Source organism: Mobula birostris, chromosome 17 (assembly GCF_030028105.1).
Source record: "Mobula birostris isolate sMobBir1 chromosome 17, sMobBir1.hap1, whole genome shotgun sequence".
In the NCBI taxonomy this organism is placed as follows: domain Eukaryota; kingdom Metazoa; phylum Chordata; class Chondrichthyes; order Myliobatiformes; family Myliobatidae; genus Mobula; species Mobula birostris.
In genome coordinates, this window is record NC_092386.1 from 62,047,452 (window position 1) to 62,062,352 (window position 14,901).

At 39.2% G+C, this 14,901-nt stretch overlaps 1 protein-coding gene across 3 annotated transcripts in view; it reads left to right on the forward strand.

Moving 5' to 3' along the window:
* LOC140211703 (cyclin-dependent kinase 4 inhibitor B-like) overlaps positions 1 to 12,308 on the forward strand; it is a 50,277-nt gene extending 37,969 nt beyond the window's left edge. The window contains exons 2-4 of one of the 3 annotated variants that reach the window (XM_072281778.1): positions 3,460 to 3,594; positions 9,757 to 9,909; positions 11,878 to 12,308. In XM_072281778.1, coding sequence (XP_072137879.1) covers positions 9,784 to 9,909; positions 11,878 to 12,141 — 390 coding nt within the window. In that variant the 5' untranslated portion in view covers positions 3,460 to 3,594; positions 9,757 to 9,783 and the 3' untranslated portion in view covers positions 12,142 to 12,308. Of the gene's footprint in view, positions 1 to 3,459; positions 3,595 to 8,105; positions 8,302 to 9,753; positions 9,910 to 11,877 lie in introns of those variants that run through there. The other 2 variants (XM_072281777.1, XM_072281776.1) reach the window with 2 other exon arrangements.
* The last annotated feature ends 2,593 nt before the right edge of the window (positions 12,309 to 14,901 follow it).

The following is a 14,901-nucleotide window of genomic DNA, read 5'->3' on the forward strand; positions in this document are numbered from 1 at the left end:
ACAAGTTGGTAAATGTGATACTAGGAGGTGAAATTAGAGAGGCTTAACTAGATTTATATAAAAAGGAACCCTACAGAATAAATGTATCAGACTCAAAGAGGACACAAAACCCTGATATGAATATGAATTACATCATATTTTTTAAAGTATTTAGGTCAGAAACTGCAAAATGATATTACGCATATTTAATGATCTTTGGCCAAAAAAAAGTGTTGTGGAAGGCCAATCTAATACCTTAATTTAATAAAGGAGACAGCTGTGTAATGCATTAAAGATGCCTGGTTAACACTGACAGTGGGTAAAATCCTGATATCTCTGTCACAGGCAAAATGAGATGATATAGGAGAAATATAGAAGGCTGAAGACAGAGGCCAGAGAAGAATGTGGCAGGTGACTGAAAGCAAAAGGCTCCTTTGAAAAGTGAATGCAGGGGTTCTGTAGTTACCCAATCTGTGTTTGTAGAAATAAAAAGTTGCTTTACTGGGTAACAGCAAGTGAAAAGTGGGGTCTCTCAAAGATCAGTATTTAGATGTCCCACGATTAATAATTGATGTTTATCATTTATATTTACAATTCTGGATTATGCCATACTTGGGGTGGAGAATGTTGTAAATTTCAAGAATATGATTCTAGATTTGTGGAATGAGTATACAATTTGAATTATAACAGAGATACATGTGAAGTAGCATGTATTCATGAGAAAAATGCTGAGGTCGCAAAATAAGATTATAAACAGCAGTATAATTATAAACAGAAGAGGGAAACAAATGTATCTCTGAAATAAAATCATTAAAAGTATCAACGCAGATCAACAGGAGTAGAAAGAAGACAACTAGACGCTAAATTCTAGAGGTAAACGAAAAGTAAAGGATTTACACTAAACGTAACTCGTACTTCGGCTAAAGTTGTTATTGTGAAGAGAAGAACCAGAAGACTTGACAGATACAGGAAAAAAAACGGAAATGCAGCAAATCTAAAATATAATAATAAATAGCTAACGTGAATTTCAAAGGGAAAATCTTCCTGGATCAGTCCCAATGAATATTTTAAGGAGTCGCTGTAAAGCAGCGTGTATATTTTATCTAAATGCAGGATATATTTTATCTAAATACGACACTACATAGTGGATAATAAGTTCATGGCATATAAGGCAAGATGACAAATAGTAGAACAGGTAAGTTCTTGACCTCAAGAGTTTAAGCAAAGGCAAATAAAATAGTAGATGCCGGAAAATTAAAACAAAACAAGAAAAAGCTAAAAGCACTCAAGACGCCACCAATGAAAGAAAGCAGGCTCGATGGTTTTGTTTAGTCAGGACACAAAATGCGAGAAAGCAGCGTGTTCTCATTTACAAAGAAGATGAAGATAGGGTGAATGAAGAAAGGTCTGTGAAATGGCGGACACGAAAGTTGTTGAAGTAACAATTACTCAACAATAACAGATGGAAGGGGAAAAACAAACAAGAGAAAACCACAGAGTCACCGCGAAATTGAATGGAAAACTCAGAAGAAGTGACTTAGACTAAGTGCGCAGAGAAAAGTGAAACCCGCTTCCGCGTAAGAGCAGTCTAGATGAAGCGCGTAGGAGAGAAAAATTGGGCAATATGCATGGAGTTTGTAAAGAAACAAAGTAGAATACTCTGGGGGTCAAACGCTGATAAAGCTGCAACCCCTTTCAGAAATGACTGAGATGTGTAAATCATCTAATTTAAAGTGAGAAATGTAAACATTTAATGCCTGGAAACCGCGTGTGTTGTTAAAAAGCCGTTGAATTCAGTCTGTTCTTGTTTTTAATTCTGCGGCATCATAGCGATATTTTGCATGTTATTTCATCTTTCTCGCCACTTCTTTTCTCTGACTTTGAGCGCCCGCAGTGGACCTATTACGTTCCATATTTATCGCGTATCATTTGTATCGTTACTTTAATAAGCTCCAAGCACCGGAAGAGCATAATTCACTTCATTCAGTTGTTGAAAATGAGAGAAATTCTTGTTGGGAAAGTCAGGTGGTATTCCGGAGAGAAGATGAGGACCACATATTCATTTAGATCATAAAACATTTCATGCGTGTTTTCCAGTCATTAACAGCTCTAACTTGAAATCGGATGTATTCATATGACCGAGTTATTTCTCGGAGCGTTTGATCTTTATTGAATTGTAAATTAATCAGTCGTGTTCTGAAAATCCTCACACTTGCCACACTCTTCTTTCTACCTAATTGGGTGATGGGTAATGATTAATAGTCATAGCTTTTTAATGATAAACTGAATGAACTGATCTGAATCGTTCCGCGACGCATGAAAGCGGGGTTGAACAGACTTAAATGAGGCAATAAACAAATAGTTAAACAAAATAACCTAATAATTTATTAGCGCTGAGTGTGACACACAAAGTAGTACCTGATCGACCATATTGCCGACTCGCCGATTATTGCATTAAATCTTTACTAATTTTGCACTTCTCGTTTGAACATTGCACTGTTGTTCTTATCCATGGCATCTCGCTGGGAGTAGACAATTTTTTTACTGTGAAATAATATTTTCATTACCTTGTGAGCGATTCCAGGAATCTGTATGGCATTAAAACTGTAAATATATTCTGGTTTGCCTCCGGTACGAAATGGTTTGTAGACTTATCAGTCTCGCCACTCTCTGTAGACAATGCTAATCTCGTGAGTAAGGGAATTGTGAGCACACCAAGTGTGATCTGCGGATTAAAACTTAAATTAATGTTCTATATTGTAATGTTGCCGATAGGTTCCTGGCGATGGAAATGGAGCTACACATCAAATGAGTAAGCGACGAAAAATAATACTCAAAATGAAATTTCACAGTTTTACTGTGTCGCTTTTCGCCCTATTATGTTCATCGCTGGTATCAGAGGGATAACCGGTAAAATACTCGTCACCTAACCACAAATGTTCACAGAATGCCGTAACTCCTCACTAATGCCCAGTTCGAATTGCTACACCGTTGTAACTAATTATACTTCTTCCCCGTTCTACATAATTTACGATATTTAAATTGTGAAAGATAAAAAGTATTAACACTGATATGTAAAAGCTTTACATAACTTAAACTCGGTACATGGCATCTGGCTAAACATCCGCCTTTCTGATATAAAAAAAATCTTCACTATAAAAGAACAATTTATTATTTAATTATATTGATTGTGCTGCGTTTTATTGTTAAAATGTCTCCACCCTGTAGTCGTCATGGACCATTAAATTGGACAACCTAATAGTTGCCAGTTTTTATTTCAAAGCTGCCACATACTGAAATATTTTCAATTTCAATTCCCATTTGCAGTTCAGTGCTGTTTCATTGAAAATAATTGCATATTGCATCCTCCACTTGGTGAGTTCATTAGTGTTAACACCATTACTAAAACGATCGCCAGATCGTTTTCATTGAATCGAGTGATTGAAAATGGCAATTATCAAAATATTTTTATTATTTTAGAGGTATTAAAATACTAAGTGACAAAGGAGATGAACACAGAAGATGGTGGAAATACTCGGCACTTTAGAAACATCTGTAAAATAAATGAAACAGCTAAGGTTTCAGAACGACGACCATTTATCTTCGACCAAGAAGGTGAGTTAACGCTTCCGACATGAAACGGTGCTTCTTTTTGTCTTTGACCTGATGTTCCCTGTCTTTCCAAAATTTTCAGCTTTTACTTCAGATTTCCAGCACCTGATTTGCCCACCACTGGCAAAGTACACAGCCCAAGCCCTTTCAGTAGGCTTATGTGTAATGTACTGAGATTAAAGGGAGTAAAGGGGAAGTTGTTACATAAAAGAACTCGGCCGTGGACGGTCCAAAGCCCGGCTGGACTGGGCACGGGGCTGGAAACACCATCCTTTTAAAACCCCAGACCTACAGAAGCTCCAGAGACCTCGTCCATGGAGAGGAAGGGGAAGATGGGCTCCACCTGGGATAACTTGAAAGACTGGCCCAGGCCAGGGAACTCTGGTGAGCTGCTTTCGGTAGCCAAACCCGGATTGTAGTGATGGGCTTAAGCTAAGATTGCCTAAAAGCTAAACTGTTTGAAAAATGAAACCGCCATTACACCATTTAAGAAGCTTAGCTTTAAATAACTGTACCCAACAAGTCATATTGCCAAGTTATCAACGAACAATGGTCACTTATAACAGTAAGAACAAAGGTAAAACTTTAGAGGTACAGTCAATTTTATCAAACAATATAAAATATCCCAGTAAATGTATTCTAAACCATTTTGAAAGTTATCCACTCAACTACTTGAAGAATGCATACTTCAGAAGTGGAAATGAGAAATGCAAAGGAAAGGCGAGATAAAAAGCTAGTTGCATGACCAACAGCATTAGATATATTCTAATTTTGGGGGGAATTTAAGTTATCAATGTTGCTAGTTTTAAAAATCTAGTTTCTATCTTCGAGTCAGAAACAGAAGGTAACATCAAAACTATCATCAGTATAAAATAAAGTTGCGTTGTCTGCAAATAGTACATCTATGCATTGAAGAAAGATTCTGGGTTGTTGAGTAAAGAAAGAGCAGATTGTAAGATCGGGCGGAGCAGGACCAATATCAAGCACGAGTGGAAACAGGCTATTTGTGTTTCAAAGCTATGAAAGCACACACATCCTAATACATACAGCAAGACCGCTTCCCTATTCCACCAATTTCCCAGCCTCGCTCAGATTTGAACGAATAAATCTCTGGCTGGGTTGCGGGTACAAACCACATGAAACATAGAAACAGAAAAATCTACAGCACAATACAGGCCCTTCGGCCCTCAAAGCTGTGCCGAACAGGTCCTTACCTTAGAACTACCTAGGATTGCTCATAGCCCTCTATTTTTCTAAGCTCCATGTACCTATCCAGGAGTCTCTTAAAAGACCATATCGTTTCCGCCTCCACCTCCGCCGCCGGCAGCCCATTCCACGTACTCACCACTCTGCGTAAACAACTTACCAGGACATCTCCTCTGTACCTGCTTCCAAGCACCTTAAAACTGTGCCCTCTCGTGCTAGCCATTTCAGGCCTGGGGAAAAGCCTCTGACTATCCACACGATCAATGCCTCTCATTATCTTTTACACCTCTGTCAGGTCACCTCTCATCTTCTGTCGCTCCAAGGAGAAAAGGCCTAGTTCACTCAACCTATTCTCATAAGGCATGCTCCCCAATCCAGGCAACATCCTTGTAAATCTCCTCTGCACCCTTTATATGGTTTCCACATCCTTCCTGTAGTGAGGCGACCAGAATTGAGCACAGTAGTCCAAGTGGGGTCTGACCAGGGTCCTATATAGCTGCAACATTACCTCTCGGCTCTTAACTCAATCCCATGGTTGATGAAGGCCAATGCACCGTATGCTTCATAACCACAGAATCAACCTGCGTAGCAGCTTTGAGCAAAGAAACATCAAAGGGTCGTTTCGGAGTAGGCAACAGTTCACTTTGTGCCCCCGTTGCCCAGTCAAGGAACAAACCCCGACAAATGGTAATGTTTCTTTTCTGTGGAACTAACATACTCGGAAATTACGAATTTGATACTCAAAATTAAATGAACATATTTCATATAGCGTTCTTTTTTGAAATTTATTTTTATTTAAGTTCATCATCAAACATTTCCACAAGATGTATTTCAGATATTGTACATATATATCATATTATCATATTTGTCACAAATCTCCACATAATATTTATCTGAGGTATACACTTATAGAAAGGAGAGGAAAGAAAGAAAAATCGAAAGAAGAAAACTATGTACAAAGTAGGGAGTGATTTTTTTTTACAACATATTCATTGACTTGTGAGAATAAAATCAGGCCTATGAGGTGTTATGTAGTTAAACCATTTTTCCAGTATGAATCAAATTGTTCCAACTTAATGATTAACAGATGCTGTTATCTTCTCCATTTTGTAAACATCCATTGTAATTTCCATCCATACATTTAAAGTTGGGCTCTCCTGTGACAACTATTTCCTGGTAAGGTCTTTTTACCAGCCACCAGCAATATATTCATTAAATATTTATCTCTTTTCAACCATTCTTGAGGTATATACCCAAAATATATGGTCTTACTTTCTAAGGGTATTTCACATTTAAAGATGTCTTGTAGGGCATTATGTATCCCACTCCAACAGTCTTTGATAACGGGGCATTCCCAGAAAATATGATAATGGTTTGCATTTTGATTTCCACAATTTCTCCCGCAAACAGGGAGGTTACTATCATAATGGGTCATATAGCGTTCTTAAAGACTGAAATAAACAAGAGATTGTGTGGATGTAGGAAATCCATAGAAAAACACACTAAGTGCTGGATGAACTCAGCAGGTCAATCTGCATCTACGGAAATTAATAAACAGTCGAAGTTTCAGGCCTACACCCTTCATCAGTACTGAGAAGGAAGGGGGAAGATGCCAGAATAAGAAGATGGGGCAGAAAAAGCATGTGGCGTGGGACAAGCTAGAAGGCGATAGGTGAAGCCAAATGGGTGGGAAAGGGTAGATAAAGTACGACGTGGGAAGATGGAGGAGGAGAAGGGCTGAAGAAAAAGGAATCTGGTAGAAGAAGAAAGTGGACTGTGGGCGAAAGGAGGAGGGGTAGCAGGGCAGTGATAGGCAGGTGAAAAGATGTAAGAGGGGTCTAGAGTGGGGTAACAGAAAAAGAGGGAAGGAGAAAGGGGGAATAATTACCGGAGGTTGGAGAAATCAATGTTCATACCATTTGGTCCAAGACTACCTGGATGGAATATGAGGTGTTGCTCCTCCAACTTGAGAATGGCCTCATTGTGACAAAAGAGGAGGTCAAGGACCCACATGTCAGAATGGAAATTGGAATTAAATTGCTTGGCCACTTTGTCAAGTGCCTGCGCTCCATTCACAAAAGGCAGGATTTCTTCTTCCTCTTCTGACCTTTAATGGCGGTTGGCAGTCCAATTTAAAGGTAATTACCGCCACCAACTGGACTGGAGTGTGGTGTAGAGAGCTGGGAAATAAAACCCAGTCTAGTTCTTTATCAAATCCAAACTAAATTACCCCAACAAACCCGATAGATTGTAAATAATGAAAGGCAATATTGTGAATTAAATTAGTCACTTTCATAACAGAGTAGTTTTTAAATGAAAGCCGTTAACCCAAAAGATAGTGGTGCAGCTTGAAGTTGCTTTCTTTCAACCCCGTATGCTTCACGTTGTAAAAGAATGTGTTCAACTGTTTCATAATGACAAAACCTACACGCCCCGGAGTGATGTTTTCCAACAAAATACAAGGAATAATTAAGCATAGGATGCCCAATTCTAAGTTGAGTCAATATAATTCCTTCCCTTGTCTTACTCCCTTCTCCCATCAATCCAACAGTTCTATGTATTCAGTAAAGGCGTCTCCCCTTATGCTCATTATCCCACAGGTCTTGCCATAATCCCAACTCTTAGCCCCACCAACATTTTAGCTTCTAATTTGCTAAGTGGAAGGTTTATATCCACAGATGAACTGATAACAGCTTTTTTGGCCAAACAATCAACCCGCTCATTCCCCTCAACACCTCGATGCGCAGGGACCCAGAAGAAAAAGACAAGTAAACCAATACTTTGAATATGAAATAAAGTTTGAAGAGCTTCCAGTAGTAAATCTGACCTACTGCAAGAACGACCTGCTTGAGACTCATCAAAACCGAAAAAGAATCTGAGCAAATTACAACTTTGCCACGACAGACTTCCTCCGCCTACTGTAAGCCTAAAATGATAGCAACCAATTTTGCAGTATATACCGATAAATGGTCAGTAAGACATTTCTTTATTGTTAAAAGCAGGATTTCCCAGTGTCCAACTACTTTAATCTGTCCAATCTTTGGTTACTTTCCCTAACCCCTTCCCTCTTCTTCACTCTGCCCCCTTACCACTTCTCCTCACCTGCCTATCACCTCCCCTGGTGCCCCTCCTCCTTTCCTTTCTCCCATGGTCATCTCCCCTCTCCTATAAGATTCCTCCTTCTACAGCCCTTTGCCTTTTCCACCTATCACCTCCCAGCTTTTTACTTCATCTCCCCCCCCCCACCCAGCTAGCTTCACCTATCACCTTGTAGTTTGTACTCCTTTCCAATCCCCCACAACATTATTCAGGCATCCCCCCACACCCACCCCCCACCTTCCAGTCCTGATGAAAGGATTTGGCTTGAAAATTCGACTCTTATTCGGTTCCATAAATGTTGCCTGACCTGCCGAGTTCCTTCAGCATTTTGTCAGTTATATTCTACATCTGTTGGTTATCAACAGAAAGCTATCTTCCCGCGAAGGACACGGACCAGCAAACCAGGTATTGAAACTTATTGTTGTTAAAACTTACAAAACAAATTGAATTTAAAGCGTTCACAGATCTGTTTTTGATTACTTTTTACCATTTTAATGGGAAAAAAATCAGTTGCCCTGCACTGTTAATACCTGAGAGAAGGGAAAATTCAGAAAAACGCAGATTTCAACATAATTTATAAAGTGTGCGTATAAAAAAGAGACATGTTCACACTATTTCACTTTTAAAACTCGCTATAATCATCATGAATGGAGTCATACTCCAGATAAAGCGACCCCATATTAACGTCACCTCGGCGAAGAGTTATCTATCTTACAGTCGCCTTCCTTAAAAGTATTGGTATCACAAATATATTTCTATTTTCAGTGGGGGGTTTTTCCGTTTGTGAAAGCGAAGTAGCACGAGTCTATATTTATTATAGCGCCTTTCGCAATCTCCGGTTATCATGGAGGGCAACGGGTTATAAACTGGAGTGCGGTGCCTCGGCAACCGTCGGAAACATCGATCAGAGAAAGCAATGTACGGGCGTTTTTAGCCAGTTCGGGACAGGGCTACGACAAACTACGTGTTCAAGTCTTCCGAAGGAATAAGCTGGGGAAAAATAAATTGTATGCGCAATTACAGAATGGTTGGCGCAGGTGGGAGAGTCCCGATATAAAAGCTTTACAAATTACAACAGCACCCTAATTTCTATAAGCAATTAAGAACTCAATATGTCGGCGGGATTCTATTTAGTAATCTGTTTAATGAAATTAAATTCAGTGAAAATGATGTTGCAAATAAAGAACGTTTTTTTAAACTGCAAAAGGCGCCGACCGGAACCTGTTCTAACCTGAATCAACCCCCCCCTCCCCTCCCCTCCCCTCCCAACCCGCTTCACCCCAAAAGTAGCCTCGAGTCCGGGGCCGGGTCGACATTCCACGCACGACCATCGCGCCCCCGGTCGCCGGGCACTTTCCGCCAGAGCAGCCGCCTGCAGCGGCTAATTACACACATTAGTGGCCGGGTGTGCGCGCCGTTAACTCTGGAATTACTGCAACCGGCTTCCCGCGGGCTGCGCGGCTCAGCGCGCCCGTCCCCGCCGTTCGCGCGCACGCAGTCCGCCTCCAGAACGCGCCTTCCGCGGCGCAAGGACGCCGGTTGCGTCATCTGGCAGCCAGCCCTCAATGTGCGCAGGCGCCATTCTCCCATAATGTCAGCACGCAGAGGCACGCAGACAAGTCTGAACATATCGAAGCGGGTTGGTGTTTATCAGCCTGGGACCCCCCTCCCCATGTGAAAGGAGCTGCCGAACAACGGTCGTAACTCACCTCCTCTCTTTCCTTCAATGGTATCGCCCCATCTTCCAAAAGTATAAAAAATACACTGACCAAGGAGACCTGTCTATTGCTGCCATACAGGTTGGAAGAGTAGCGAGCTTGGATTCATTATTGCTTATTGAATTCATTATATTCTAAGCAGCATAAAAGGAAAACGAGTTAGCTAGACATGATGGCTGATATCGAGGAACTTACAAGAGCAGCAGCCAGCGGGGACAGCAACAGGGTGAGGCAACTGTTGGAAGCTGGAGTAGACCCCAATGGTGTCAATAACTTTGGCAGAACTGCTATACAGGTACATTTATCCAGTCAATAATATAATTATTAATCTCTACGTGATTATTCTTCTTGTTAGCCGCCTCACCGCCAATTTTAATGTATTTTGCTGATTCAAAATTTGAAACGAAATTTTACAGGAGGGGTCTGCGATTTCACCGCAAAAGTATACAGTATTTTTTTAGATATTACTGCAATAGTAGCCATGTTGAGTAATTTGACTACACAGGGGCATTTGAACGAGTCTCGCGTTTTTAAATGAAAAAGAAGAACAAATCTGAACATAAAAACTCTAAAAGCGATATGTTATTAATGCTGAATTACAAACTTTAAAATATGAATTTTTGCAACTTCTTTTAAAAATGGAATTGTAAAGCAAAGCTGTTGCCAACCGTTAATTTAAACGTATTTTATAAGGTTATTATGTTTCGATATTTACTGGCGTAGTTAGTAGATGTACAATATCCAAAACGCCTTCCAAAGTTTGAAGCGTTCCAAACTTGAAACAAAACTGTAATTCGATGAAAGCACTAAACTCGATACAGTTTAGTTTCTCCTGAAATGAACTAATGTGTTATACTAAATTCTAGCAGGAGAATGTTACGGTATATTTCGTTTCACAATCTTTAATAATTTTCTGTAAATGCTTACCGCCAATATTCTATTTATAAGTTAAATTATACATTTTATTCTTTAACTGGGATAATGGAGAATAATACTAAAAGCACACTTTAGCGGTGAAGTCTTTTCCAAGGCTCGTTGCAGTTAGATTAGAAAGTTAGACGCCCAAGATGGAATGCTTGGGTGGGGGGGGGGGAGGGGGAGAGGGAGTTTTCTTGCTGCAAATAGAACAAATAATCTCCATATGTTATTCTAAGTCTGTTGTTTGATGTTACAAATTTTTCTTTCTTTTCAAATCTTTTTATTGTATATATAGGAAAAATAACATGAGTACATCGAAGTAACAACACTTACAATGCCTCAAAAAAAACCCAACATCTTAAAGATTGAAAACAAAATGTCGTGATAACAAAAAAAACCTACTGAGCAGAAAAGTGAGAAAAAAAAGAGAACCCTTTAGGTGTACAACCCCGGAGCCATGCGCCATACAAAAAGGTTCTGAAAATAAACATCAGTTACAAATTTTAGATACAGTAGTTTCCTTTGTGTATTAATTTTACTTGGAATTTCAACGTAATGTAAAAATATTGTTTTATTTCTGTAAAATAAATATTTATATTTGAAGTATGCGCGTGGATTGCGAGCAATTTTAACCAGAATAGATGTTTTAAATGATAAAAGTATGTAATTTTGATGTCCAATTTCTCTTTGAATTGTGAATGCAGTTAAGGTCGATCAGTGCAAAAAATGCGAAATAAAGATAAGAAATTACCTCAACAGATTTTGATTTTTCTCACAATCGAAACGCGCCTCGGCGCTTTAAATACAATCCGGTCAGTTTTACGTTTGAGGCGATTCTTTATCGTAAATGGCATAGTTTTTAATTTTCCATTAGTGCTTTAGGAAATATAATCAAGTTATAACAAAATTAACTTCAGGACATCAAACGAAAAAGATAAGAAATAGTAAGTACCGTGCACACACCCATGGAAGCGAAACTATTTGATTTTTAAAAGAGGAGATATTATAATTAAATTAAGAGTCTTTTTGTACTCTTCCGTAACCGTGTAGTTCATTCATTATTAATAAATGTTATTAACATTTATTTATTAACACGGCATTGAAAAATTAATTCCGCCTTAATAAATATATACTAATAACCTATTAATAAATTTCATAGAAATGAGGCAACCGTTAGATGCAGATGCTTCCTGTACAGGGATATTTTGAGGTTTGTTATATAAAACTGACACAAAACCTTAGCTCCCTTTCTTTCTCCGCATAATTTGTCTGATCAGCTGAGTATTTCCAGTATGTTCTATTTCACTTTCCACTTAAAGCAATATTCTGTCCCCTTCCATCTCAGGTGATGAAAATGGGCTGTCCGGATATTTGCCGGTTCCTGCTGCGGAGCGGAGCAAACCCTAACTTGCAGGATCGCCACGGCATCGCGCTCATCCACGATCTTGCTCGCGAAGGTCATCTGGATACGTTGAGCGTCCTGGTAGAAGAAGGAAAAGCTGATATCAATCTCCGAGACGGCAACAATAAAACAGCTAAAGACTTGGCGGAAGAAAATAACTATCCTAACGTAGTGAGCTATCTGGTTCGGCGACACCAGGCTACTTAAGTAGGTGTCTAACGGCGTACCATCTTTGCTATGCTAGTTCAGATTTACAGTAAAAGTTCACTGCAAAAATTGTAAACGTCGCAATGTCAACATTCCAAACAAAATGCTGCAAATATATACATAAAAGGTTAGTTTATTAACAATATTGAATAAACTTTCAAATATAATTTGGAAATGTGTTTATAAATCAATTATTAACATTAACATATCGCTCTAGCTCGTGATATCCATAATATTCCGAAATTTCCTCTGCCACTTTCCCTTTTTTCCCCCTGTTTCATAGACATCCGATGTTCTGCTGCCGAACCGTGAACGATTTTTGGGTTGGTGTAGTTTTACTGTAAGTTTTTTATATTGGGGGAATGGAATTGAGATCTTCTCCCAGTATCCCAGGCGATGATAGTAACAATCCCGTAAGATTGACTGAACCAGATGGTCGACTTGGCCACAGGTATACTTGTTTTGTTGTAAACTCCAGATACCGCTGACCCCTTCTTCATAGAAAATTCAATTGAAACTCTGCATGCTCCTTGATTTGTTTCAAATTTTTACTTCTGGAAATTATTGAAACCAGAATCTGGAGAATTTGTACAATTATGTTTAACGCGGAGGAAAATATATTTGTTCAATCATAAAATGTCAGAAGAGAATTTTAATCAGCATTCTGGTTCTCCTGGTGGGCTGGTTTAAAAATAGCAGAGGCGGGGTGCTCCGCCCTTTAACCTGTTGCCTTCTCTCAGGCCTCCGGGTTCCCGTTAGAAGACAGTATGGAATGCAGGTTTTTAACTCTCACAGCTGAGCCAGTGACTTCAACGCACGTTCAGCATCCAACCAGAATGAGCCTCGGCGCAACTGGCGCATAAAACGGCATACCCACCGCTGGTTTCACACGAAGATGACACGGCGTTTAAAACTGGGCCGGTAGGCATTTCCGGAGTTAAGTCGCTGAGAGATTAGCTGAAAGTTTTGTCTGTATTTCCCAGATCATTTAAGAATGCTAAGTGTACCACTACTTCGACTGAATAGCAATTCATTCATAAAGACGAATGTTCGTTGATTGGCTTGGGTAACACTGGTATAGGTTTGACAGTGTTAACTGGGTTATCTGGATAGTTCCCATTTAAACAACACATATCTGTGGGAACTATTTTAAAAGAATGAGTTTCAAAGAATATCTTAAATCTCTACATTATGCCCGGAATCCGCATCTTTCCGTGTTGGTATTATTAATGTCCAGCAGAATTCGTGGAACGTGAAGCTTCAATACTGGTCCATTAAATTCCAGTTCCAAGGGCCGGCCAAATGATTTTTAATACGCCTGCACTGTTATAAAGACCAGCACGATGCAATTGAGAAATACCTACCGTCGTAAAATTGAAATTATTGTAATTTTTGCTGTGTGCATTGTTTCAAACTGTAATGTTTCCTCTGTATATGTCGTTTTTAAATTCTATTACAGAAACGGATATTTAAAAATTTAAATATTCCCTTGATAAGTTGTCTTGTTGGCTATCGCCAAACAAGTGAAACAATAATGTAGGTCTGAAGTAAAACAAAAATGCCGGAAGAACTGCAAAAAGAGGATATATGAAGGTTTGGCAAGAGATATTAGTCAGCACTGGTTTCATCTGAGGTTTCATTAACCTTCAGCCATCACATGAATCATAAAGTGTAGATTAACGGGAGGAAATGCAAATAACACACTCCATAAACGAGAGAATCTGCAGACGCTGGAAATCCAAGCAACGCGCACTCCATAACAGGTTAAAAAGTAAACTAAAATAAACAACTGTATATTACAAAATAATCACAAAACCAAATTCCTCACAAAACGGATTTTCACTGCACAGACCATAAGACATGGAAGCAGAATTGGGACAATCTGCTCATGGAGCCTGCTCCGCCATTTCATCGTGGTTGATGTATTATCCCTCTTAACTCCAATCTTCTGCCTTCTTACTGGTATGGATCCTGTCAACCCCTGCTTTAAATGTGCCCAATGACTTGGCCTCTACGGCCGTGAATGGGAATTTGATTTTGCTCTTACAGTTAAAGATAACAAACCACTGTGCCTTATCTTGAACTCGAAAAGTCATTGCTAAATAATTCATAACAAACAATCTAAATATCGTCGAGAATCATAATTATGTTAAGCAAGGTTAAAAAAGAATATCTGTCCAAACAGACAAGAGATGACAATTTTTATGTTCTGCAAGGAAGACGACAGAAGAGCGAGAAATAGGAGTTAACATTCCTCGTCAATGACTTTTCATCAGAAATAAGATAAATAGGTTTTAGCACGCAGAGAAAAGGTGGTAGTGGTGCTGGTTGGGTGCGGGGGGTGCAGAGAGTAAACAGAAAAGAACAAGGTCTGTGATAGGGCACAAGACAGCTACGACTAAATGGCAAAAGAGGATGATAGTGCAAGCTGAAAGCCTTTTTTATCATGGGACAAGAAAAAATTGGCCACATAATCTGACCTGATGTCTACTCACCTCAACTCTGAGCTGATTTCACAATCTATGGTCTAACTTTCAAGGACTTGAGTACTCATGTTCTCAGTATAATTTATTTACTTGTTTTTTTTTATTTCCATAGCTTGTCAGTCTTTGTGTGTAGTATTTCTCTGTATTTCTCTGCTCTGTTTTGAATGCCTGCAAGACAATGAATCTCAAGCTAGTATATCGTGGCATGTACATAAATAGATAATAAATTTAATTTCACTTTCACCTGATGTCCAGAATCGGAATCAGGTTTGAC